Below are 26,491 nucleotides of genomic sequence, written 5' to 3' on the forward strand. Positions count from 1 at the left end.
ATACTGGTCCTCCACCCCATTCTCTCTTCTGGTGCTTTTGCTCAAGACAGCACCTATCACGACACTTACCTCCTGGGCCCAGACAGTCCTTGCTCCCCATACTACAAAAAGAAAGTACTGCTGATCAGAATTCTCACAAGAAATGAAACTGATTTTCATTTCTAGGTTTAGGGAGAGAATGAAGTGGAGGAAGGGAAAAAAAATCCTGAAAATTTTAAATCACCTTTTGAAACAACTTCATTATATTGAGCATAGATTAGTAGCAGGCTCTGGAGTCAGAATCCACGTTAAAAATCATAGTCCCATTACTTGGTAGCTGTGTCATCTCAGGTGAGTAGCCTCAGTTTCCTCATGTGGGGTATAATATTCCTAGGTTGGAGGGAAGATTAAAGGAATTATTCAGTGTAATAAAGCCCTGAACACAGGGTTGGGCACGGAAGAAGTGCTTGCTACAGTAAAGCTAACCCTTGATTTTTATTAGCGGTACCACTGCTAGTCCTACCACCCCTTTTCCACTTGTCCAGGTAAAACCTAGGGCTTTGTCATATAGGAGAAAGGAGAGAAATAGAATTAGTGGGAAAATAAGAAAGGTGAGGCAAGAGAGGGAGTCAATAGAAGGGAAGGTAAAACAACTGTTAAGACAGTGGGAAAAAAAAAAGACAGTGGGAACCCGGGGATGCTCAAGGTGAATGGGCTCAGGGAGGACTACTCTCACGGAGGACAGAAGCCTTCCACCTGAGTCCCCTGCCCCACAGCCCTGCAAGCACTAGGCTGAAACACAGCCTACTTATCTAGCCAGCCTCAGTTATGGTTGTCAGTGGGTTTGCATTTGTGTGGGTCACAGCGCTAGCCATCTGGAAGTGTGTGATACATTCAAGTTTCCCAGAAGATGATACTTCCTATATTTGCAAAATCACCCATGGTTAAAGCTTGAAGTAATAATATTCATTTTAAAAATGCCTTTTGTAGAACTCATTTCCCCACAATCTCCGAGGTGTCTGTGCCTTTTCAGCTTCCCCCAGGAACATAAGAAAATCATCTTACTGTGGCCTTGGGGACTCTGGGGACAGAGACACTCCAGTCCAGTGGGAGGTGGAGCTGGAGAGAAAGAGGTACAAGTGGCTGGGTAACCTGGAAAAGTGGTCAGTGTGGAAGCAAGTGGGTGCACTGGGAAGCCAAGTAGAAGCCCAATTTCAAATTAACTAATTTCAGAGTTAAAGACAGAGAATTCATGTGAGGGAATTCTAGTCATTGAATAAGAGGACACCAGTCAACAGAGAAGAAATATGGAGAATATTGATGCTCATGAGGCTGAAATCTTGATTTTTTTTTCTCCTGTTGAAAATACAGAATTTCCCATTTGTCATATATGGAAAATAGGAATTGCAAACTTCAGGACCCGGGAATTTCACAATACAACTTGAGAAGTGTTAACCAATACTTTCTTGGGCTCACTCATTGGCATACATTTTTTTAAACACTGACCTTCCTCTTTGATATGATTTTTTGTCCTCCAGTTTGAACAGCATCAGTTCGGCAGATGCAAAGAGATCGGGTGTCAAGAGCACTGGCTCAGAAGGAAGCGCCCCCATCAACAGTTCTGTCATCTCTGTTGACTACAAGAGTTTTAAAGCCACTTGGACTGAGGTGGTGCACATCAATCGGGAGAGATGGAGGGCCAAGGTGCCCAAAGGTAACATGCCACCGGGGAATCTTCCAGATCTGTCCAAACCCACTTAAAAAAACATACTTAAAGGTATTGCAAATGAAGCACCATCTCAGGGTATCAATTCAAATGGCTAAATATTAGGATCTACCTCAGCACATAATAGAATGAGGCTGACTGCCACGCCCCCACTTAGGCATGACCTTTGTGCTATTTGACTAAAGTCCTTTTTTTTTTTTTTTTTTTTGTATAAAGATCCTACAGCGGATGGGTGTTATTATTTCTTGGTTTCTTTGATACCAGCTTATCATTCTCATTTCATGTCATGTGACACAATGATGAGGCTTTCATTACTTCCTTTATCTAAGTAAAGCCTAGCCAATAGCCACCTCTGCCATCACGCTGGGCTAGGAGTTTTCATATCCTTGCGTGCATTTTGATCCTCCTTTCATATTCTCAACTTCTCTTAAGTCCTTGCTTCATCTCAGGAGACTCAGGTCTCCTGAGATGAAGCAAACTTGCAGGTAAAATTCACTGAGGCCAACATCAGAATTCGGATGAGAAAAGTCATGACTCTTGGTATTCTAAATAAAAAAGATTGAAACCCGTGTGCTTCTTGAAAGCTGACATCCATTTGCTCACACATGTATTCGTGTTTCTTGAGCATGTACTGCGTGATCCAAACACACCGTATGCTCATCCTGTAGCCCAGGGAGGAACACATACCTGAGATAAAGGTACAGTGGTGTGGTGCCAGATTCCAGGGAGAGACACAAACATCGATGGCTCCAGGAGCTCAGCGAGGGGGTTGATCCCAATGGGATTTGTGGAGGTGAGCGTTCGTCAGCAGTCAGTGTCTGTTAACATCTACCAAGTGCCTCCTGCATGCTGAGAGGACAGAGATGTGTATCAGACATCCCGGTCCTCAAACCTGAGGGTAGGGGGGCATTAGCACAGAGTTTCAAGGAAAGAAGTGAAATGCCAGCCACTGCAGCTTGTTTACAAAATCCTGTCCAAGTGGCTGCTCCTTTCGGTGGGGCAAAAGGTTTATGTGTATGGCACTTTTAAGGCATAATTGGGCCCTTATCATTTCAGGACAGATGTTGGACCCTGAGCTGCAGAGCCAACACCTCTTCCATATCTTAAGTGTAGCCTCTCACAGTCTATTCAGATGCTTTAAACATTTAAATTCTCCCTGCTGGCAGCCCATGCAAGCAGCAATGGCAGCTACTACATCATCTCAAAAGAAGCATGCTCTTATAATCAATTACACTCATTACATTTGAAAATCCAATTCCTGACAACACACAATCTAAAGAGGTACTTCGAAATAATTTGTTTGCCGTTATCTAGTTTACTTAAGTTACCTTCTGAAACTAATCACCGAGGGGAGCATTAGACGGCTGCTTTCCCAGCAGAAAACTGGCACTTCAAGAATGACAGATGAATAAATGCTAATAGTTAACAAAATGTTAGGTATGCCGATTGAGATATGACTAAGCTATTTTGGAAGTATAAAGGGACTTGTCCCTAAATCTGCTGGGGGTGTTTGGGAAGGCATCTTGTAGCCAGGACTTCAAGGATGCCTGAGGTTAGTCCTGCAGGAGGTGTTATATTTTAAAATGGGGAGCGAGGAGAAAGGAAGTGGACAGAGGCACAAAGCCTGGGTTATGTACGTTTTGTGGGAGGATGGTTTGAATATCAAAGCACATTTCAGTTAGTGGGGAAATGGAGAATTGAATCCCTGCTTGCACTGTGCTTTTTGGCAGATTCATGCAGATTCTTTGCGAAAATTACCTTCTGAGGATGATAATACACATCACAGAGTTGATGCAAAGAACAGAAATAAATCTGTAAAGCACTGAGAATGGAGCCTGTGTGTGGTTGGTGCCTGATAACTCATAGCTGTTATTTGAAAAAAATTGGAAAAGAAAGTTAGAGGCTTGGATGCAGAGTTAAGAAGATGGTGGTAAAAATACCAACCTATATCTAAAACTCTGTAAGAGATTTAGCCGCCCAGTAATGCTGTTGACTAGTTCACTGGTGGTTAAGAGATTCAGTTTACATCTTTTTTTTTTTCCATTGGTGATCAGTTTGTACTAGATTATCCTAAGCTGTTTTGCTCATTCTTCTTTTCTACCAGAAAACCATGATTTCAAGAAAGCCTGACCTGCATGGGGTACTTGAACATATGTTGGTATTAAATTGATTAGAATGAGATCAAAAGTCTTGGTTTTATTAACCAACCTGATACAAAGCTAGCTGGACCAGAACCCATAGTTGTTAGAAAAAATTAAATCAGTATTTCTTAACAGCTCTCAGGGCTGAAAATCATTATTATTCCCAAATAAGATGCATAAGTATAATAATTTGCAAGTCTGATCAATATTGATCAATTTTTGATCAATATTTAATGCCTTATAAACATTTTTTGTTTAGATTATAATGCTGAAATACATACATACATATATATATACATATATATATATTTCACTTTCACTTTTAATCTTTCCAGCCAGACATTGATAAAATATATAAGTAAAAATTTTCCCCATAAATTGGGATCATAGCATAATATTGTTCTGTATTTTGTTTTACTATTTTTATTTTAAGCATTTTATCTCGATACTGAAAATTCTTGAAAGTATGCTTCAAATGACTACATTGTATGTAGTAGTATTCCTTTATTTCTGCACATTTTGGTTTTCAGTTCTTCATTATTGTATATAACAGGTATAGGTATACAAGGTCATACAAGGTATACAAGGTCAAAAGTCTTTGGGCCAACCTCTGATTATTTATTTAGGATAAATTTCTAGACGTGGAATTCCTCTGTCAAAGTAGATGAAAAACTATAAAGCTCTTGATGTATATTATTAAATTTCTTTCTATAAAGTTGTCTTTTTTTAATGTCTTCCAGTAGAAGTGGAAGGTATTTCATTGTGTTTTTGCCCCCTTCATTTTTCCCATTAGGATGTTTATATTTTTATTATTGATTCATAGTAGCTCTTTATATATAAAAGATAGTTAATCTTCAGTTGACAAAATATCTTGCAATTTCTGCCCTATCTAGCTTATCATATGACTTTTAATTTTATGTTCTTTTTTTGGATAAGTATAGTCACCATCTGTCAACATACAACATTATTACAGTATTATTATTTTTAAAGATTTTATTTATTCATGACAGACAGAGAGAGAGAGAGAGAGAGGCAGAGACACAGGCAGAGGGAGAAGCTGGCTCCGCGCAGGGAGCCCGATGCGGGACTTGATCCCAGGTCTCCAGGATTACACCCCGGGCCAAAGGAAGCACTAAACTACCGGACCACCAGGGCTGCCCTATTACAGTATTATTGAGTATATTTCCTATACTGTAGTTTTCATCTCTGTGACTTACTTATTTTGTAACTGGAAGTTTGTACCTTCTAATCCTCTTTATCTATTTGCCCATAACCCTACTCACTAGCTAGCTTTGTAAATGGTCTCTTTAAATATATCTTATTTTTCTTTTACCAGAGATCACCTTTACATTTTTATTGACTTATGTGTCAATCAACAAAAATATGAAACGGTATATAATGCCATTCCTTTGCAAATGCTGAGACATTTATTGTATTTTTATTTATTTCCTCCATAATCACTGTTTTTGTTGAAATACCATGAGATTTTTAATCAGGTGATTATAAGTAAATTGTTATTTTTTATAATTAACCTTAATATTATTTTTAATATTTGCTTCAAGATTTATTTATTTATTTATTTTTAATTTTTATTTATTTATTTATGATAGTCACACACAGAGAGAGAGAGAGAGAGGCAGAGACATGGGCAGAGGAAGAAGCAGGCTCCATGTACCGGGAGCCTGACGTGGGATTCGATCCCAGGTCTCCAGGATCGCGCCCTGGGCCAAAGGCAGGCACCAAACCGCTGCGCCACCCAGGGATCCCCTCAAGTTTTATATCTAGCTTAACAACAGTTATTTTTATTTGACACTAAGAGTTACCAGTTTTATTGCACATCATTTATATATTTTCCTCATTCTTGAGTTTCTTTTTCTTTTTTTTTTTCCATTCTTGAGTTTCTAATACTGATTGAGTTTTGTGGTCAGCTGGAGCACTTCTTGGCTTCCATTTTTAGAAAGATCTTGTGTGAACATCTTCTGAGTCCTTAGATATCTAGAAGTATTTTTGTTATTATTTTCATATATGACTAAGAGTTAACTATTCAAAATTCATATAGTATTTTGGTTGGTTGTTTTTCTGTTAGTATCTCTCCTTTTCTTTCCCTCTAGTTTCCCCCTAAATATGTTATCCTTGGGACAATTATCTATATCCATAGATAATGTAAGTAGGCAATTCAGAAAATTATATCAAGGGATAACTAGTTCAATATCATTTTTAATCAAGAGACTATAAGCCATTATTCAGAAAAGGAAAATGAATGAAGCAAATCAATGTACTTCTCTCAGAATGCATAGACATTCAGTGTGGGATAGAACCAGCTCTCAGGAGGAATGAGATTTATGGATCATGAGGGCTCTACTCTGCTTTTCTCTACCATAACGCATTAGCTTCTTGTTGGGGCCAATTTCATAGTGAGTCAAATCACCACAGATAGTCTGAAATAGGAAGCAGAAGGAATGGAGTTGCACTATGACATTTGCTTTCTGTTAGTCTAGAAGCCGACAAATACCACAGATGCTAAACCTAAGAGCTGAACAGTTAATTCTAAATATGTTATCCTTGGAACAAATTAATTGCATGCTTGCCTACTTTTTCTCTTTGTAGGAAAGATTTCTGTATACTAATAATTTCATCCTGAAAATATACGGGAATCTGAGTACAGTGGCACAAACATACCTCATATTTTTTTTTCTTATTTATATGTTTGCTTGTTTTTTCCATACCTGTTTTGAGTAATATCACTGTGTACTGATGGCTGGTCACATTAATACCAGATATTTCAAAAAAAAATACCAGATATTTCAAAGAATCAAGGAGAGATGGAAGTAGAGTAGTTGAAGAACATTGCAGAGCCACCTGCTGGAACACAGTTGGTGTAGTGAAAGGACTCATACAGTGGGGCAGGCTCACCTAGGGTCTGATTATGATGTCGTAAGAGCTACCATTCATTAATTCAAACATTAATTGCCTATTGCCTGCTATCAGCAGTAGTTCAGCAAAAACAGATTTGTTTTTTAAAATGTACCTCCTCCCAGGTTTTTTTTTTTTTTTTGCTAGACTTTCCATAGAAAATTGTTCTGACTCAGTTGTCAAATGAATTTTTCTTGCCCAGATAATATTTTATGCTCTTCTGTAACAAACCAGAACTTAATACCTTCAGTTTTTATCAGTTACTTTTGACTTGTGGATATTTTGAATGTTGAAAGTTTGCCACGGCTTCAGTGGGGAGTCTATGAGGGGACCATGAATTAGTTAACCTGATACCTGAGTATGAGTGAAAATGCTCTTCCTCCTCACTTTTCCTCTCTGTGTAGTGAGTGCAGCCATCTTTTTACTCACTTGCATTGGTAGTTAAGAAAGCCAACATTTGTCAGATGGCTAAGTCTTCCAGGATAGAATTTGTATACTTTCTGTATTTCACACAGAAAATTACGGTGATGGAAGATGTACAAGTCAGATTCATTGGCAAATAGGGTGACTCATAACCCCTTGTGCACATTTTATTTTAGTTAACCAATTCTCCATGAGTATCTGCTATGTGTCGGATACTGTACCAAGCTGGAATTGGTACATTACTGGAATCCAGTAATGGAAATGACATTTGACCTCTGTCTTCAGGACACTATGGGAGGATGAAAGAAAGTCTGGGTGAACATTCCAGAGGGCCATTCTGTGACCCTGAAGTCTACTAAGAATGCCATCTCAACATTTGCAAGGGCATTCTCTTACTCTCTAGTTGTACCTTTCTGTAGAAGTCAGAAGACATCTTATATTCTATATGTGCATAGTTATGTTATTTTGTAAAGAAATCTTTCCTTACCTTTTCATTGTAAAGTATAAACACACCCTGTTGGGAAGCAGAATGTCAGGAAATTTTGAATGGCAAACATTTAAAATTTAAATCAGCTCTTGTCAATGCTGATTGCATGTTAGAATCATCTGGAGAGCTTTTAAAATATCCCGTCCTTGTCCCTCTCCCTCCAGAATATGATTTAATGTGAATAGGGTGAGGCCAGGGCATTGAGTTGGATGGATTGGATAGATGATCAATGAAAAGATTAATGAAAACTTCATAGTATATTAAAGAGGACATTTGAGCCAGGCAAGTGTAGGGGCAGGAAAAGCAAAATGAAGCCAGAGATCACAGACATCCACAAAATACAATGCCGTAAAACCCTATGAACATGTGAACTGGATCAGATTTGGGCTTTGTGCTCTTAAGCAGTTAAAACAAGGGGAAACATAACCACTCGAGTGCCTATTAGATTAAAAACAAACTTGTTGTCTATGAAGGCTAGCTTTTTCAGGAATAAGACTAACCAAGGAAAATGAAGAGGACCCTTGATAATGAGGTGTAGGATGTTTTTAACATATCTAGAGAAAAAATGCAATAATGCTTTTTATAATGGATGCCACAATCTGGAAGGCCTTTTGAATCAGTTGGATGCTAAGCAGAGCGAGTCTCTCCCCTAAGGGAGGATTGGCTTCTGTTAGGTGTGTGTTATTTCCTACAGCCCAGCACCACCTCATTGCCTCCAAGGCCCTGCAAGGTCTCAACTCTGCATGTCCTTGGTTGTTTGACCACATCATCTGTCACCAAACTCTTCTAAATCTATGTTAGCCATACTGACTAACTTAGTATCTCTTGAACATACCAAGCTCATTCCTACCTCATGGCCTTGACATTTTTTATTTCCTTTGCCTGGAATGTGATTTTCCCTGATTATTTCATGGCCAGCAATTCATCATTAAGAATTTGTCAAATAGCATTTTATTTACCTCCTGATCTAATGCCACCTCCTTCTCTTATACTGATCCTGTTCCATCATATTACTTTGCTTTGCCTTTTTGGCAAAGTCCTTTTTACCACCTGAAATTATCTTAGTGACTTGCTTACTTAATTATGATCTTTTCTGTTCCATTAAATCTTGCTTGCTGCTATAATCCCAGCGCCTAAAATGGTGCTTGACACTGTCACTTCTCAATAGAAATTAGTTGAATGAATGAAACAATGTTGTCATGAATGCTTGACCGTATGCAACTACCCTATGTTTTTGATGAAACACAGAGCCAGACCGTTTCACAGTAAACAGAATTGGAAACGAGGCTGACATTCTCTCATTAAAGGGGAAGACTAGGGTATCTGCCCAAACTAAAGACTACCTCTAAAAAAACAGCAACAACAACAACAAAAAGACTACCTCTAATCTTGTGGACAGTTCGAAGACCATGCTTTTTGTAAGGCTTGATTATCCTCTTCCTACTTTTAAATTCATAAACACTGGCCTGAAACTGTGTTATTCTAGTGGCAATTATTTTTCCTGTCTTTCTGTTTTGTTATCAATTGTCTATGTTTAAACTCCAGATCCTAAGCAGATATCCATGAAACTCCAATTTCTACTGGGGTCATGGAAGGGTTTTGTAATGTTCCAGAGCCTTGATTTCACATTTGTAAAATAGAGCTAAAATGAAAGTAGCTACTGCCTAAGGCTGTTTTGGGAATGAAAAGAAGTAGTCCTTGAAAAGCACTTAGTGTAATACCTGACATAGAGGACACACTCAAGAGAAGTTATTGATGATAAACATTGAAAATGCCAATTGTTATATCGGTTTATTAATTATTATGATCCTTATTACTTTCTCCCTGCTCCTTTTTCTCACCCACTATTTTCAGAAATGACATCACCATGAACCTATATTATTGGTTTCCTGAATATACACACTAACCTGACTTGAATTAACCAAAAATAGATCCCAAACACTCAGTGCAAATACTTGTTTTTGTTTGAAGAGGCAATTCTCCTAATAGCGTGACCTCCTTTCATCTTTTCTGTGTCTTTCCTGACTTGCCATGGATACAGAGGAGAAGGCCAAGAAGGAGGCGGAAGAAAAAGCTCGCCTGGCTGCAGAGGAGAAGCAAAAGGAAATGGAAGCCAAAAGCCAGGCTGAAGAGGGTGCGGCTGGCAAAACCGAAAAAAAGACATCTGGAGAAGCTAAGAATCAAGTTAACGGAACACGCACAAACAAAAGTGACAACCCTCGTGGAAAGAATTCCAAATCTGAGAAGTCCTCAGGAGAAAAACAACAGAATGGTGAGTACAGTTTCACTGGTGGAACTCTTTCATTGGGATATCAATGACATAATGAACGAAAACTGGCAAATAACGGCACCTATGTGGTTGGCTCTCTGAGCCAGGTGTGTCTGGTCTTCCCAGCTGCTGCTGATCACACCTCACTGGGCCCTGGGTCCCATGAGGATCCCATCAGATGAAGCCAGAGACTGGCTTAGGCCATTCCCTCTGGGGAGACTTGGAGCTTCTAAGCTTTTCCCAACCGTTCTGGAGACTCTGGCCAGTGCCTGCCTAGCCATTGAGGAAGTAACTCATAACAATCTCAGCATTTTCCTGAGTGCTCACTGCCAGATGGGTGGATGGAAAGTCCATCTGATGTGGGTACTATCCCTCTAGCAGGCAGGGCTGGGGCTCAGGTCTATCTAGGGTCTATTCCAGTAGAATGTGTCTGTATGTCTGTAGGTGAAAAAGTATATACGTTATGGTGACCACCTTATCCCATTTGCTTGGTACTGGGGAATTTCCTGGCATCCAGAGTTTTAGATTTTAAAGCCAAAAAGTACCAGGCAAACCAGGTTGATCTGGTCACCACCTTGTGCCTTGTGCTTGGCACTGAGTATTTAAAAATGGAAAGGCCGGGACTCCTGGGTGGCTCACTGTTGAGCGTCTGTCTTTGGCTCAGGTCATGATCCCCGGTCCTGGGATTGAGTCCCACATCAGGTTCCCTGCCCCCGCTGCAGGGAACCTGCTTCTCCCTCTGCCTATGTCTCTGCCCCTCTCTCTGTCTCTCATGAATAAGTAAAATCTTTAAAAAAAAAAAAAAAGAAAAAAAGAAATGCAAAAGCCACAGGAAGTCCACAATCTCAGAGAGAACATAGACAGCCTTGGAAATAATTCTGAGCAAATTAAAGTCATGGCATGGCAGCTAAAATGATCAAGGATCATGTAAAAAAAAAAAAAAAGACATTAGCTTTGTTGCTCTGGGGCTCCTGGAATGGAGAAATGTCAAAGAAAGCTTCAGGAGGTGGTCGTGCCTGAACTGTGTTTTAAATACTGAACTTTGCCAGTCAGATGAGGGACAGGGCCTTCTTCACCAGAGGAAACGAGATGAGCTAAGGCAAAAGGGCATGGGATTGGCCACCTTGTTTAGGGAAGAGCAGGAAGGCCATAGTCTCTGAAGCCTTCAAGGGCCAAGTTGTGGCAAGGTAGTTTTGCAGTTCGACAGACCTGGATCCAAGTCACAGCTGTGCCTTTCACTTCCTGGTGGCCTTGGCCAGGTTCCTTAACTTTCTAGTGGCTCCGTAAAATGTGTATAATAATTCCTGTTCACCGCAGGGCCACTGTGAGCCTCCAGTAATGAGAATGATAGCAGAAACAATGACAACGGTAGAATAACTAGCATCTATTGACTATACACCAGATGCTGCTCTAAGTCCTCTCTTTACAGGTTTGTTCTCTTATCCACCTGGTAGGCCACGCTGTAGCTGTTATGTATGCTTCCCAGCCTGAGTGAATGAGGAACATGTAGAAGGTGCTTAGCACAACACTCTCCAATTATTTTTACAATGAACATACAGAACATATAGAATCCAGAAACAATATTTTAATACATATGATAATATTAAGAGCTCCTATCATGTTCCAAGGGCTTTGCATAAATTCCCTCATGTGACCCCATGAGCACCCTAGGAAATTGAGAAGGCCTTCTTCCACCCTGTGCTGCACCTCAACAGCCTGGTTCTGGAGACTGCTCCTAACTGGTTTGCTTTGCATTCAGGTGCATCATTGTCCAGAAAATATGTTCAGTTTTATAAGAATTATGATATACCTGTTGCTGTTACAGGGCAGTGCAGAAGATCCCTTCTCATCCCCCTCCCGAGTTCAGAACCTCCTGAGCTCTCTCAGAGAGAGATACAGTATCAGAAAGTCTGTGATCAAAATATAGCTCTACTGCAACTGGAGTTGGATTGGAAAATGGGACTCAGTCTGCCGAGCACATAGGCTACTTCATCCATCAGCCTTGAACTGAGCTTAGCCAACCAGACACTGGCAGAGCAGGCAGGCCTAGGAACTGCCACCTCTTTCCCAACCCTGGCGGGCTGCTCGTGGAGTGACAGAAAAGGTGTGTCTTGTGGAAAACACATCTCAAAGGGGTTTGGGAATCAGAGAATTGGGTGGCTGAGCTGAAGCTATGCATTCTCAAACTCCTCCTTCTAGATGAGTATCTCCTTCTCAGAGAAGGAGTATTGAAGGGCTCCTGAGAGGGGCAAGATGTGGTTTCTTCCCTAGTTTTTTTTTTCTTTTAGAAAAGTGGGTTAAAATGTCTTCCTTTAACAAAAGTATTACCAATAACATTTATTGAATGCATAATATGTGCCAGATGTTGTACATGAGATTTTTACCTACACTAAGTCATGTAAAAAATGCTAACAGCTCTGTGAGGTAGATATATCATTCCCATTTTGCAGATGAGGAAACAGAGATTCAGGTTAAATCACTTGCTTAAGGTCCAGCAACCACTAAGTAGAGATTTCAAGTCAAATTTAGGTCCAAGTCCAAATTCTGTATTTCATAATCAGCATATCCCTACTGTTTGCAAGTTTTGGCATTATTGGAGAGACTAGGAAATCAGAAGAATATTGAGGCTCAGCTGAGGTCCACAATAAGTTTATAATCTATTGCAGGGTTTGGCGCACTTTTTCTGTAAAGGGCAGGATAGTAAATATTGTAGATTTGGGGAGCCATGCAATCTCTGTTGCAACTGCTGAACAGTTATGTTTTAGTATAAAAGCAGCCACAGATAATATATAAACAAAGGAGCATGGCTGTATTCCAATACAACTTTATGAAAATTCAAGTGTGAATTCTATATAATTTCAACTGTCATTAAATATTCTCCTTTTTCAACTATTTAATTATATAAAAACTATTCTTAGTTTGTAGGCCATATAATATCAGGCAATGGGGCCATGTGACCAACCCCTGGTCTGCTGAGGGAGAGAAACCAATGAACAAAAAACATGCCAATCATAGAGAAAGTTATGAATTCTATGCAATGAGTATAAACAAATACCCAGAGAGGGTAGAGGTGGCAGTAATCTATTTTGAAGACCATTAGAGAGAGACCCTGAAAGAGACAAATAGGAGACCAAATTTTCAACCAGGCTGGGTTGATTTCACAACTGTGTTTATTTCCCAAAGTAATCAACAGTCTACCATTTCCCTTAAAAATTAAGTATTAAATGAGACATGGGAAAAGAAGTCAATTTTGAGCAATAATAAGAAAACCTAATGGTGGTTCGGGACTGTGTTACAGCAGTCTAATTAAAATGATTTATAACTGTGCAGAAAGGCTCTTTTGTTTCCTCTGTTTATTGAATAACAGCTCAGATCAGCCATTACTCCATATACAACCCATGGGAAATTACCTAATGGATTCTGTTCAAGGAACATCATCAAACAAATATGTGTCACTTTCCCATAATCCTTCTTTGTGGTCACCCAAGATACTTCCGGGATAGAACCAGAGAACATTGGTTAAGTGGAGTTCTAAAGGTGTTCTCATCAGCATATATGAGATCCCTTAAGCTTTGGTTTCCAACAAGGTACTTCCTTTCTCAACCTCCCCAACCCTGACTGAGGAAAAGGCAGGTTGCCACAGGCTGCTGCCTAGAATCCAGCAAATTGAACCCCCCTATGACTTCTGGAAGACATCCTGATCTTGATGCAGCTGTACATAAAGCTCCAGTCCATGGAAACCTTGAAGGTGTAAAGTATTGTGCATTAGGATGTGAAGGCTCATTTAGGAAAGAAAGATTTTTTTTCTACAGAGAATTAGTTTGACGATAGGGCTCAAAATCCTTGAATCCATCTCTGGCATCCTTAAAACAAGAGCCAATATTTGAACTGTTCATGGGACCTCCAAAGGAATTCTCCCTTTGGCCATTGGTGATGGTAAAGGGTGATGACCATGCCCTTCACTTGAATTCCTCCTGCTTACACCCTGCCTAGAGTTGACCCCCTTTTACCTCAGTCCCTTCAGCCAGTTCATCCTATTTCAGAATTAAGAGTAAGAGGAAACTTGGAGAATTTATTGACTCTTAGCTTAGGATTTATCAAATTCCATTGAAAATACTTACTATGTTGAATATATTACAACCCAAAATGGTCTTGAATTATGCTTAGATAACCATTTCTTTATAAATATGTAGGCCAAAGGCATTTAGAAATGGCAGCAATAAACAGAAATTGAAAACTTAAGCTTCATAGGAAAGTTGCAAGATACAGTGGTTGAAAGCTTAGCTTCTAGACTCAAAGCCATCTGTGTATATTGTGGTAGATTACTTTTTCCAAGCCTTAGGTTCCATAGCCATAAAATGGAGATGGTAATATGAGTTTCATGTCCATTCTTCACAAGTCTGCTTAAACAAAATCACTTTATGGAAAGATCAGTTGGCCATATATGCAAAAACTGTCAGATGAATTGCTTAAACCAGGTCTGCAGAGGCCAACAGGAGCATTTCTGCTGCTGGAAGGAGAAATACATGCAAGGTTATAGGCAGAGATGGGGCCAGGATGGTTTGTGAACCATTGGCAGCCAGCAGCCAGTGCACTGCACTCAACACAGCAGGATTGACCAGTGTGTGACACAGTGGCTGTAGTGAAGTCAAGGGAAAACCCACACTTGGAAAACATCATTTGATGAGTTTGTTATTCTGCAAATTGATAATTTAGTGAATTAAACTGTGATGAATTTGTCTACTTGCAATAACAGTACTTTCATAATGGGGTTGTTGAAATAATTTAGTGAAATGCTGCACACAAAGCATTTATCACATTGCCTGGCACAAAGAAAGCAAAAAAAAGATAGGACCTCTATCTTTTCTTTAAAAAAAAAAAAGATAGTCCTCCCTGGTTGCAATTATTCTTAGGGTCTTCTTGTTTTAAGAAGTACTGGTATTTTAGTTGTAATGTTGTGTATTCTGGGTTTTATGCAGGCTAAAAACAAAGATGCTATTAGTAAGATTGTAAGAAGAATTTCCAAAACTTGAGAATAGGGCTGGGGGAAGGGATGCCATGTCCTTTCAATGTCACAGTGACATTACTGGTGGACAAACGTGGCCAGGGATTATTTAATTCTCTTAGACAAGGGTCAGCAAGCTTTCTCTGTGTTAGCCCAGCCATTAACTACTCCTAGTTTTGTGTGTCTCCATTGCAACTATGTGGCACCTACCACTGCAGCATGAAAGCAGCCACAGACAATATGTAAACAAATGGACATGATATTCCCAAAGATCTCTATTTCCAGATTGGCCCATGAGCTACATTTTGATGACTTCTGCTTTATTTTTTTTAATGTTTTATTTATTTATTCATGAGAGACACACAGAGAGAGAGGCAGAGACACAGCCAGAGGGAGAAGCAGGCTCCCTGCAGGGAGCCCGTCCTGGGACTCAATCCTGTGTCTCCAGGATCACACCCTGGGCTGAAGGTAGTGCTAAACCGCTGAGCCACCTGGGTTGCCCAGTGACTTCTGCTTTAGAACATGACTGTGTTTAACCTTGTCATTTACCTTGACTCAAGCCTAGGTACTGTAAAGTTACATGCTAATTTAGAGATTTTTGACTGTTAGAAGAGATTCCCCCCACTCATAAGTTATTATTTTTATTGCCCTGTAGGACATGACCAGTTTTGTTTCTAACACATCAATCTTATTTTAACAGTTTTCTACCTATAAATACCCATTTCCTTAAATGCCCTTAACACCATCTCTCTGATTCCTTTGTGAATGAATTAAGTTTTTGACATGTGTTTATTCTACATTTGTTTGCATAGTGTTTTTTTTTAAGATTTTATTTATTTATTCATGAGAGACACACACACATAGAGAGAGAGAGAGGCAGAGACATAGGCAGAGGGAGAAGCAGGCTCCATGCAGGGAGCCTGATATGGGACTCGATCCTCGGACTCGATCCCAGAACTCCAGGATCACGCCTTGGGCCAAAGGCAGACCCTAAACCGCTGGGCCACCCAGTGATCCCCCTGCATAGTGTTTTTTTAACATTTACAAATCATATTTTGACAAGCTCATTACTTAGAATACCATTTATAACTCTGTTTTAGAGTTCAGTTGTCATTGTATGATGTGCCAGATATCACATTCACTAACTTAAATACATTTGTCCTTTTATTATGTCTATAAAGTAGCTATTATCATCCCCATTTTGCAGATGAGGAAATTGAGGCATATAGAGGTTAAGTAGCTATTAGCTGGGATAACTTACATTTGACCTAAGTTTTCCACACTCCACAACTCAGTAATAAAGCTAAATTGCCTTTCTTGGAAAATAAACATTATTGGCTTAAGTGTAATGTTGCTTAACAGGAACTTTGTTTTAATTTCTAGATCATAATCTAGCTTTTAAGACCTAATATATGGATTAAAAAGATATTTACATTCAGACAAGTACCCCCTTCATGACTAAAATTATGGATTTTTTTCATCTTTTTACCTTGACAAGTTTAAGACTAGTTATAACTTCCCTTTTAACTATATACATATACTGTTTGTCATGTTTATTACTTTCAGGTGACTTGAAAGATGGTAAAAATAAGACAGACAGGAAGGATCAATCTAATGTCGGAAGTGATTCAAAGAAAACAGATGGTAAGAACATAATTCCCATTATATTTTTCCATAAAATGTGCAATTTAATGCAGGTTTGTTAGAATTACACCTAGAATTGAAATCGTGGTTGTTAATATATTCTTGTATTATACCCTGAAAAAACCCTTCACTACATTTAAGAAGTACTCAATCCCTATTTCAATAATTTACAGATTATCATTGTATCTCTTCCCCTCCACCATTCTTTCTCCATCACAAATGCATTCTACACTCTGTCTTTACCACTTGGCATTTTTTCATTTTAACTTTAAAGTTGACTCTAGACTTGCTGGTTGGAATGAGATGGAATACAAGTCTTTGATTGTGAGTTGTGTAGCATAAATGGGAAATGTTCTATGTTTTCAATTTTCACATTTTCTCTTTTAATGAGGAATTATTACTTTTGATAAGATGAGAGATCTGTCCAGTGTTATCACTATGTTGGAAGGCCCACATATTGGAAAACAGACATATTTGTATAATGCAGTTTGGTCAGCAAGTCTCAAAGGCAAGCTTTGGATGGCAAACCCCACCAAATACCCAAGGTAGAATGAACCTACCTTGTGATGTGCTCCATGAACATTGCTCTTACTTTTCACAAAGCATCTTACTCTTTCTAAAACCTGAAAGTTTAGATTTTATTCTCTTTCAGACTTTGTACTATCCTACTGAGAAAACTGCTCCCGCCTTTTATATAAATCTCCTGGTTCAGTTGTAACTTGGGCTTATGCATAGCAACTCCTTCATATGTGTACATGATAAACTGAAAACGCAAGTTTCTAGGTAATGGTTTGTTCAAAAGTCCCAGACTCTCTTTGAGTTATGCCTCCCTGGAGACATTGTGGATGCTAAGCTGTTCTTTGATAGTTTGGTTTAAATGTCATTGAAGAACAAATACTGTGTATTCAGTTCGAAGAGTAAGAAAAAATTTGAACACAACTCCACCTATTAAAAAGGAAGCAGCCCTTCTAGCTTTCATCTTCAAGCCACTATGACAGGTTTTCTTTACTCATGTGTGAAATCGGTTCTTAAGCCTTTTCTTTTAAGCTCATTCAAGGTGTCTTATCACATAATATCTAGGAAACATCCATATGCAGTTTTGCGCCAAATTGTTTATGTAAGTGAAATCCATGTACCTAATAAAAATACCTTCCTCAAATGATTGTGACTAAGACATGAATTACATGGGAGACAAAACAGAATTCAAAATGGTAGTCATCCTAGCTAGACTCTGCTGTAGGGTAAGATTTGTTGCCAGATATCATTAAACCAAGTCAAGGTAATGCAAGCCAGAAAATGTACAGTATAAATGTAATGTATAAACCCAGCACCTGAACACCTGGCCCATCCTGAATTCAGTGGCCTATCTAAATTCCTACAGCATAAAAGCGCAGAATAAACTGAGTCCCAAATCTTTAACATGGGATCTTGTTGCATATTGTGCTACAAATATCTATTATGATATTATATGGGCATTGTGAATTAGATTTTATTACCTTCATGAAGCCCTTTTATTTTACCTGAGCCCTTATAATTTAATTGTCCCCAAGTATTTAAAATAATTAAGCAACTTTTTTATAAAAGGGCTGTATGGGAGAGGGTAAATAGGTATTATGTTCTATTGGACAAATAAATGTAAAGCTTGATTGTTTAATGAACAGGATTCTTGATTCCATAGGGTGGTGAACAGGGTACAGTAATAAGAAAAATTCTTTTTCCCTCCATAACTCTAACTTTCCACTGCTTTAAATGGGTCTGGTATATTCATAATACTAGCAAGTTTATACACAAAGTTGGACATGAACAACCTTGTATTTTAATTTCATAGATGGGCTAATATGATATCAGTTATTCTTACTGCTTTGATATCATAAGGACATAGGTCATTGGGCTTTAGTTACTTGTGCTATCTTAGCCAAAAATCATTACTAGGATGAAAGCTATTCTTGGTGGCATGAAGTAGAAAAGATTTCAGTCAGTCTCATTTATCTCTTCAATTTTGGTCATCGAAACTCTAGGAAAAATTTTAAATGATACATGAATAGTGGGTACATTTATTTTTAAAAGCTGTCTAGTAACAACCACATACATTTTGTTATTTCTTTTTAATAGATCCTATTACATTTGATAACTAGAGGAAGCCAATTTAACTATTTTTCATGCCTCTCCCCCTGGGAACCAGTGGTGACCAGCTCTGTCTAATTTTTGAGAGGAAATATCCAAGCACAGTTCAGTGCCCAGTATGACCAAACCCACTATGGTTGGAAATTGCAACATTGTATGCATTCAGAAAGAAGCTTGATGGAAACTGGACCGCAGTTGGTTATTCCCAAACCCCAGTGAGCTGAGGCACTCACAGAGGGAAGGAGTGTGTGCTGAAAGCATAAATTACATCCTGGCATAGTGAACACATTGCAGTTGTACATTATCTCTGTCAGGCTACTGAGGTTCTCCTTAGTATCCTGTAGCACTAATTTTCAAACTGACTTTAAAGAATGAATGTCCTTCGAAACTACCTTGTTTACTCTTAGGGAGAAATGTACTAACATAAAAAGACTGGGCCTCTGAGCCAAGATTCTCTTAGGGCCTAAACTTTTACAGTGTCACTGGGAGACTTGTGGGGTGTCAGTGAATGAGTTCTTTTTCAGTGTGATTTTAGCCATTTTTGAAACAGCATAGCCTCTTGGACCTGCCAAAATTTTTAAGAATTGCTCGGAAATATGAATTTGCCCTTAACTTTATTTGACTACATTAACAGAGATATAAGAGATAGCCACCATTTTGTGTCTCTTAAAAGATTGATTATAATTAGGCCCTACAGGGTTGTTTGCCAAGCTCCAGAGGAGTTCAGCAGGAATTTCTCCTTCACTGAATGTTCTGGGAATCGGAATATTTAAAGATGTTCATGAAATTTAAAGTCAGCAATATAAAGTGAAAAGGGTAGACAAAAGACTATTTATGGACCTCTGCTTCTGCCAAAGAGGACTAATAAGAATTAGATTCACCCTTTCACCTGAAACAATAATAATCATAATAAAAGACAACTTATGTGGAAAAATAGTCTTCAAGATACTGGACATTAAGAAATGAAAGACACTGTGTCTCTACCTCTGTGTGTGTGTGTGTGTGTGTGTGTGTGTGTGTGTCATGAATAAATAAAAATATTAAAAAAAAGAAATGAAATGAAAGACAGTGATCTTCAAGAAACAGGAAACAAATGAAATAAGCACTATGATTGCTTCAGTGTAGTCCCTTGAGAGGGTTTCCAGGCAGCATATGAGGGAGAACCCAGGCAGACCTGATGGACTTCTTGAGTTGAAGAAGTGAATAAAGATCCAGGGAGAGCTGCGGTGGTGGCTGAAGTTAACAAGATAAAGTACCAGAGAAGAGAGATCTGTAGAGATATAGAAGTCCAGAGATCTAAAGAGTATCCACTCATCAGAGTACTGATTGACCATGCAGATAGGAAACTGCCTGAGATCAGGAAAGAACCATTCAAGAAGATTAGAAGGAATGGTCCGAATGTTCACACTTCATATAAGGCAAGAAAAGTGCCAATTCCAACTAGCTGGATTGAAGACCTCATCATTTAAAGAGAATTGTGTAGAATCCACCCGATTGTCTTATTTTATTAATGGGGGAGTAGGTAGCTGTAGGCTAAATATTGCTTTGGTCTTATCTAATAAACCTTGAAAGCAAGACATAAAAGGATCAGAGTGTTTCCAAATAACTTAACTCTACTCTAGACTAAAGTTCATAGGCATATATAGGAATACAAAAATATCCAGTACCCAACAAGGTAAAGTTCATAATATCCAATAGTTGACAAAAAAATTATTGGACATGCAAAGAAGCAAGAAAATACTACCTGTAATGAGAGGGAAGGAGGGATGGAGGGAGGGAGGGAGGGAGGGAGAGAGAGAGAGAGAGAGAGAGAGAGAAACAATGGAAGCCAATCCAGAACTGAAATAGAAGTTAGAATAGCAGACAAGAACATTAAAGTAGTTCTTATAACTATAGCCCATATGTTTGGAAGTTGATTAGAGACATGGGAGATATAAAGAAGGGGAAACTTCTAGAGATGAGCAGTACAGTGTCTGATGTGGAAAACACACTGGATGAAATTATCCAATAACGTTGGATAAGATTAATAATAAATATAGTGAATGAGATAAACACTGTGGAAGAAAAGAGTAGTGAAAAACTATCCAAAATGAAACCAAAAGAAAATTGTAAAGGGCATCCATGAATTGTAGGACATCTTCAACAGCCTAATGTATGTGTAATTGGAATCCCCAACATAAAGAAGAGGGAGGGGAGGAAAGAAAAATATTTGATGGCTAAAATTTTGCTCGGTGATGAAAATTATAAATGCACAGACTCAAGAAGCTCAGTAAAGACCAAGCACAAGAAATTTGAAGAAAATTACACCAAAACATGGCATAATCATATTATTAAAAACCAGTAAAGAAAAGAAAATTTAAAAACAGCTAGAGAAATAGAAAAACTCAAGTACATTAAACAAAGATAAGGATAATTGTAGATTTCTTATCAGAAACAATGCAAATAAGAAGACAGTGGAGCTAATATGCTGAAAGAAAAAAATAATTCAATTAAGAATTCCATACACATCTCATGAATAAATAAATAATCTTTTTAAAAAAGAATTCCATACACAGTAAACATATCTTTCAGATATAAAAGCTGAAAGAATTCATTACCAGTAGATCCACACTACCAGAAATGTTAATGAAAGGCAGTAGGATAACTATGCCAGTTGGAAATATGAACCTGCAGAAAAGAATCAGGCACACAAAAAATGATAACTAAATGGATAAATATACAAGATTTTTTTTCTTATCATTTAAACCTCTTAAAGATCGCCGACTATTTGAACAAAATTATGATAATACATTGTTTGATTTATGACATATATAACTGAGGGGTGCCTGGGTGGTGCATTTGGTTAGGTGGTTGACTCTTGGTTTTAGCTCAGGTGGTGATTTCAAGGTCATGAGATCAGGCTTCATGATCAGCATGGAGTCTGCTTGAGATTCTCTCTCTCTCTCTCTCTCTCTCTGCCCCTCCTGTACACACTCTTTCTCAAATAAATAAATAAATAAATAAATAAATAAAAAATAACATATACAATTGAAATAGCATAAAACAATAGCATAAAAAGACAACAATAGCATAAAAAGCTGGGAAGAGAGAAATGAAAGAATACTATTGTAAAGTTCTAATATTATACATGAAGTGATATATATAATATCATTTGAAAGTAGACTGTGATAAATTAAAAGCATATGCTATAAACTCTAAAGCAATTAAATTAAAATAACAAAACACAGACATATAGCTAATAAGCCAACAAAAGAGATAAATGAAATAATAAAAAAACTTAATCGGTAAGAAGGCAAAAAGTAATAAGGGAACAAAAAACATATGAGACAAATAGGAAACAAATAGCAGGATCATGGACTTAAAACTAAGGATATCAGTTATGACATTAAATTTCCTAAGCACCCCAATAAAAAGGCAGAGGTTTTCAGATTGTAAAACCCAATTATAGTCTAACTTTATTAAAAAAAAGACACAAATAGCCCAAAAGTAAAAGGATGGAAATTGGCATACCAATTAACACTAATAAAAAGAAAGCTTTAAGGCCTGCATTAGTATCTTACAAAATAGATTTCATTGCAAACACTATCACCGGAGATAAAGAAGTTCATTTCATAATAAAGTTGCCCATTTATCAAGACTATATGATAATCCTTTATATTTATGCACCAAAATACATGAAATGAACTGTAAAAAATTTTTTAATCCATGATTTTATTAGAGACAGTAATATTCCTCTCTCAATCGTTGATAGAATATCTATTGATACAAAATCTGCAAGAAAGGAAGATTTTAACATTACCAACCAACTTTACCCAAGTGGTGTTCCTAGAATACCCAACAATAAAGAATACACGTTCTTTTCAAGTGCACACAGAACATTTATCAATATAGACCAGATTGTAAGATATAAAACAAGTCCCAATAAATTGAAAAGGACCCAAGTCATGCAAAGTATATTTATAGGTCATAGTGGAATTAAATTGGCATAAGGATATTCATACTATTTTATTATTCTTTTATTATTTGTAGAATATGTAGTGACTTAATCTATTTTTCTATATTGGTAATTTATCTTTTTTCTCTTTTTTTCTTAGACCAGTCTGGTTAGAGGATAATAAGTTTTATTAATTATTATTATTAATATTCCCTGTTGTTTTTCTGTTTTTATTTCATTTATCTTTTTTTTCTTCTGCTTACTTTTGGGTTGAGTTTGCCTTATGTTCTAGTTTTTTAATATGGAAGTTAATGTGATTAATTTGACTTATTTTTTTCTAATGTAGGCATTAAGTGCTGTAAATTTCTAAGTACCACTTTAGTAGTATGCCATAAATTTTAACATGTTGCATTTGTATTCACATTTAGTTCAAAATACTTTCTAATTTCCATCTTGATTTTTGCATTGATCTGACAATTATTTAGAGGCATAGTGTTTAGTTTCAAAATACTGGGGGATTTTCCAGAGATAGTGAAAATGTAAGTCCTCTCCAAATTGATCTACAGATTCATACAATCCCAATTAAAATTCTAGAAGGTTTTTTTTTTTTTTGGTAGAAATTGACAAGCCAATTCTAAAATTTATATGGAGATGCAAAGCACCCAAAATAGACAAAGCAACTTGGAAAAAGAAGGGAAAAATTGGAGGACTAAAAAGGTAGCCTTGTTTCAAGACTTACTGTAAAGCTGTAGTAATTAAGGCAGTGTGGTATTAGGATCAAGATAAACAGATGGGTCAATAGATTAGAGAGTCCAGAAATAAATCCACATATACATGGATAACTTATTAACAAAGGGCAGGGCATTCCATGGAGAAAGGTAGTCATTAACAAATGGTGATGGAACAATTTGATACTGATATGCAAATAATTATCTCATATTTTACATCATATGGAAACATTAAAATAGATCATAACCCTAAATTTAAAATGTGAAACTATAAAACTTATGGTTAGGAAAACAGGAGTAACTCTGCAATCGCAGGTTAGGCAAAGGTTTTCTAGGCATGACACCAAAAGTACAAACCATAAAAGAACAAATTGACAAATTATGTTTTATCAAAATTAAAAACATCTACTCTTCAGAAGCTTCTATTAGAATGAAAGGACAGCCCACAGACCTGGGGAAAATATTTGCAAAGCCTATTTGTATTGAAGGAGTTATATCCAAAATATATACAGAAACTTCTATGTTCAATAATAAGAAAACAAACAACTTAATTAAAGACATGCAAAAGATTTAAACATTTCACAAGAAGAGATGTACAGCTAGCAAATAAGCACATTAGGAAATCATAGACATAAGTAAGAAATGCAAATTAAAAGCCAAATTAAAACCCATATTGAGAGAAAACAAAATAAAACTTATACGTGGAGAGATGATTTTATACTTGTATATTATATTCACTAAAACTTTCTTAGCTGTTACTTGCCTTTGTCTGTCGGGGAAATGAGTCTCTAAGCTCATTTCCTTATAGGCACTTTTTCTGTTTATTTCTTAAGTTGCTCATGTTCTCATCTCTTGGATCTCAATACAGAAAACAAAAGACAATGGAGCCAATATTCTTGTTGGGTCGTGTAGAACAACTACTTGAGATTAAAAGGTTTGTTGTTTACATTCAAGCATTTTGCCTGGGATGTGAGTCCTCATATTTGGATGTATTTTTCCTATTTTTTTTTTTTTTTTAATATAGCTGATCCTACCAAAGTAGTTTGAAAGTGGGTAAATAAATGGAATGGATGACTTTGACTTTGTTAGATTCCTTTTGTTCTATTTTAATAGATGCACCAAGTTCTTAATAAAAGCAGTGGAAGGATATAGTCTGAACCTTTACACCTGAGTCTTACTTGATGCTCTTATTTTTTAGCTAGAGTTGAAAATATTTTGTTAGTTGCCTAAAGGGTGGGGTGTCATGTCTTGCTTTGCAGTGGAGTTCATAGTGAGAGAGAGAGATAGATAGGGCCTGCACAGACCTGGAGTTGTACCCTTCTCTGCAAATCCAGGGAGGAAACAGTCCAATAATAGGTGCCTGGAAAACTGAGATACATGTCTGTCTTTACAGCAGAGATGGTTCCTAACTTAAGTTCATGTTCAGAGATTTGAGAAGCAACAAACACACTGGCACATATATCATTATTCAGGAGCTGTGCATTTGTTGAGGCAATCATCCGTTTTCAAGTCTGCATGGATACCTGTACCCAGTATTTTCTTCTCAGGGAATTACGCTCACCTCATTCTTTCTTCCAAATATTTTCCCCCACACTACGCAGGACAGTGGTTGTTAGGCTGTCTTTATACACCAAAATAAAGACCTGCCCTATTTCAGACCCTCAAAACCATAGCTTGTAGCCGCTGCCTCCTTTTATTTCCTCTTTGTTCCAATCTATGCTGTTTCTTCCCACAGGGCTTCGTTATCACTTGCAGCTGATGCTGGCTGTGCCTTGGTCCATGTAGAGCTATAGAAACAATTGAACACATTTACCCATCTTCAGTACATTCATATTTGAATCAATTCCATATATCCTACCTAGTCATGGGGGACTTTAAAGGCATTTATAGTCACTTAATATTTTCCTCAATTTTTGACAGATTGACTTGTTTCTAAGCAGCTGTCTATATGGTTTTATTCAGAATTCTGATGGGTTCACAAGTCTTAAAGAGCAGTATCTTAATGACCATCTTAAACTTCTATCCCAATTTGTGTTGCATAAGGTACACATAATACAATTTAGTAATAGACGAAGATTATGGAATCTTGAAAATTCTTGACATAGGATTTTTGAAGTGAAATACACTTTGTGGATTTTTATTCATTTTTTTCTCTATATAAGAACTATCTTATTTGGAGAAAAACTCAAGCAGTTCCATCATTTGGGAGCCTGTGCTATATATGATGATATAAAGGAGGCCTGCTGATTAGCAAGAAGGACTCTACACAATGGCAGAGGAGTTTCATATTGACCGTAAACCAAGAGTTGGTTATGCTGCAAAAGATTTGTTGACACTAACACCAATACTCATAATCAATGTATGGTTTTGACTGCTAACTTACTGATGTACCCTGGAATATTTGTGTCAACTGTCCAGTCAGTGGTTTCTTTCTCCTAAAGAAAACCTACCTGGGAACTCAAATCATACAAGAAAGTTGCTTGACAAACTGAAAACACAAGGGGAGTTACTTGATGAAAAAGTGTGACTTCAAAGTAGAATATCCTGATACATCTGTCTCCACCATCAGGATAGCCTTGCCAGGAAGAATAGATGGGGGCAATCTCGAATGCCCTGCATTCTGACAGTGTGAGAGGCACTCCTCCATGGCACCTCTCTTTCTAAAAGTCTCTTTTCGACCACACATTCAACCGTCAGATAGGTTGATCTCTTGTTCACTTTTAGTTGTTATTGATCACATTTTTGGCCTTAACCTTGCAGAAACTTCTTTGTTTTTAAGGCATTGTTTTTGATTCTCCACCATAGCCTACCAGATTTTCATAAGCTTTACAGATCTCCAAAGGTATGCTCAGATCATGAACTGTGGTGGGTAAAAAAGGCCAAGGATGGTGAACAGTTCTGACAGCAGTAACTATTACACTGTCCTTTCCTCTCACACCCAAGGCAGTGCTACTTTAACAATAGCCTTCAGTCCTTTCTAATTTCCTTTAAGGACAAAACTTATAAAACTTCAGTATTTAACTGTTTTTAGCCATGAATCATTTGCAGTACACCTCACTATTGATCATGCCACTGAAGTCAACCTCTGCTGTCTCGAGGTAGTTTCTACAAATAGTTA

General features: G+C 37.6%; 1 protein-coding gene and 1 long non-coding RNA gene across 9 annotated transcripts in view; one reads left to right on the plus strand and one right to left on the minus strand.

Annotated features, from left to right (window-relative positions):
* Positions 1-26,491, plus strand: part of PDE1C (phosphodiesterase 1C) — a 482,957-nt gene that overhangs the window by 415,926 nt on the left and 40,540 nt on the right. For all 8 annotated transcript variants that reach the window (XM_077856290.1, XM_077856292.1, XM_077856291.1 and 5 more), the window contains 3 exons: positions 1,518-1,693; positions 9,711-9,941; positions 16,510-16,587. In XM_077856290.1, coding sequence (XP_077712416.1) covers positions 1,518-1,693; positions 9,711-9,941; positions 16,510-16,587 — 485 coding nt within the window. The remainder of the gene's footprint in view (positions 1-1,517; positions 1,694-9,710; positions 9,942-16,509; positions 16,588-26,491) is intronic.
* LOC144288628 (uncharacterized) lies at positions 250-6,713 on the minus strand. The gene is made up of 3 exons (XR_013356580.1): positions 6,573-6,713; positions 2,393-2,554; positions 250-369 (listed from the first exon to the last, which is right to left on the minus strand). It is a non-coding gene; the product is annotated as an uncharacterized LOC144288628 (long non-coding RNA).

The sequence above is a fragment of the Canis aureus genome, chromosome 18, assembly GCF_053574225.1.
Source record: "Canis aureus isolate CA01 chromosome 18, VMU_Caureus_v.1.0, whole genome shotgun sequence".
NCBI classification, from domain to species: Eukaryota; Metazoa; Chordata; class Mammalia; order Carnivora; family Canidae; genus Canis; species Canis aureus.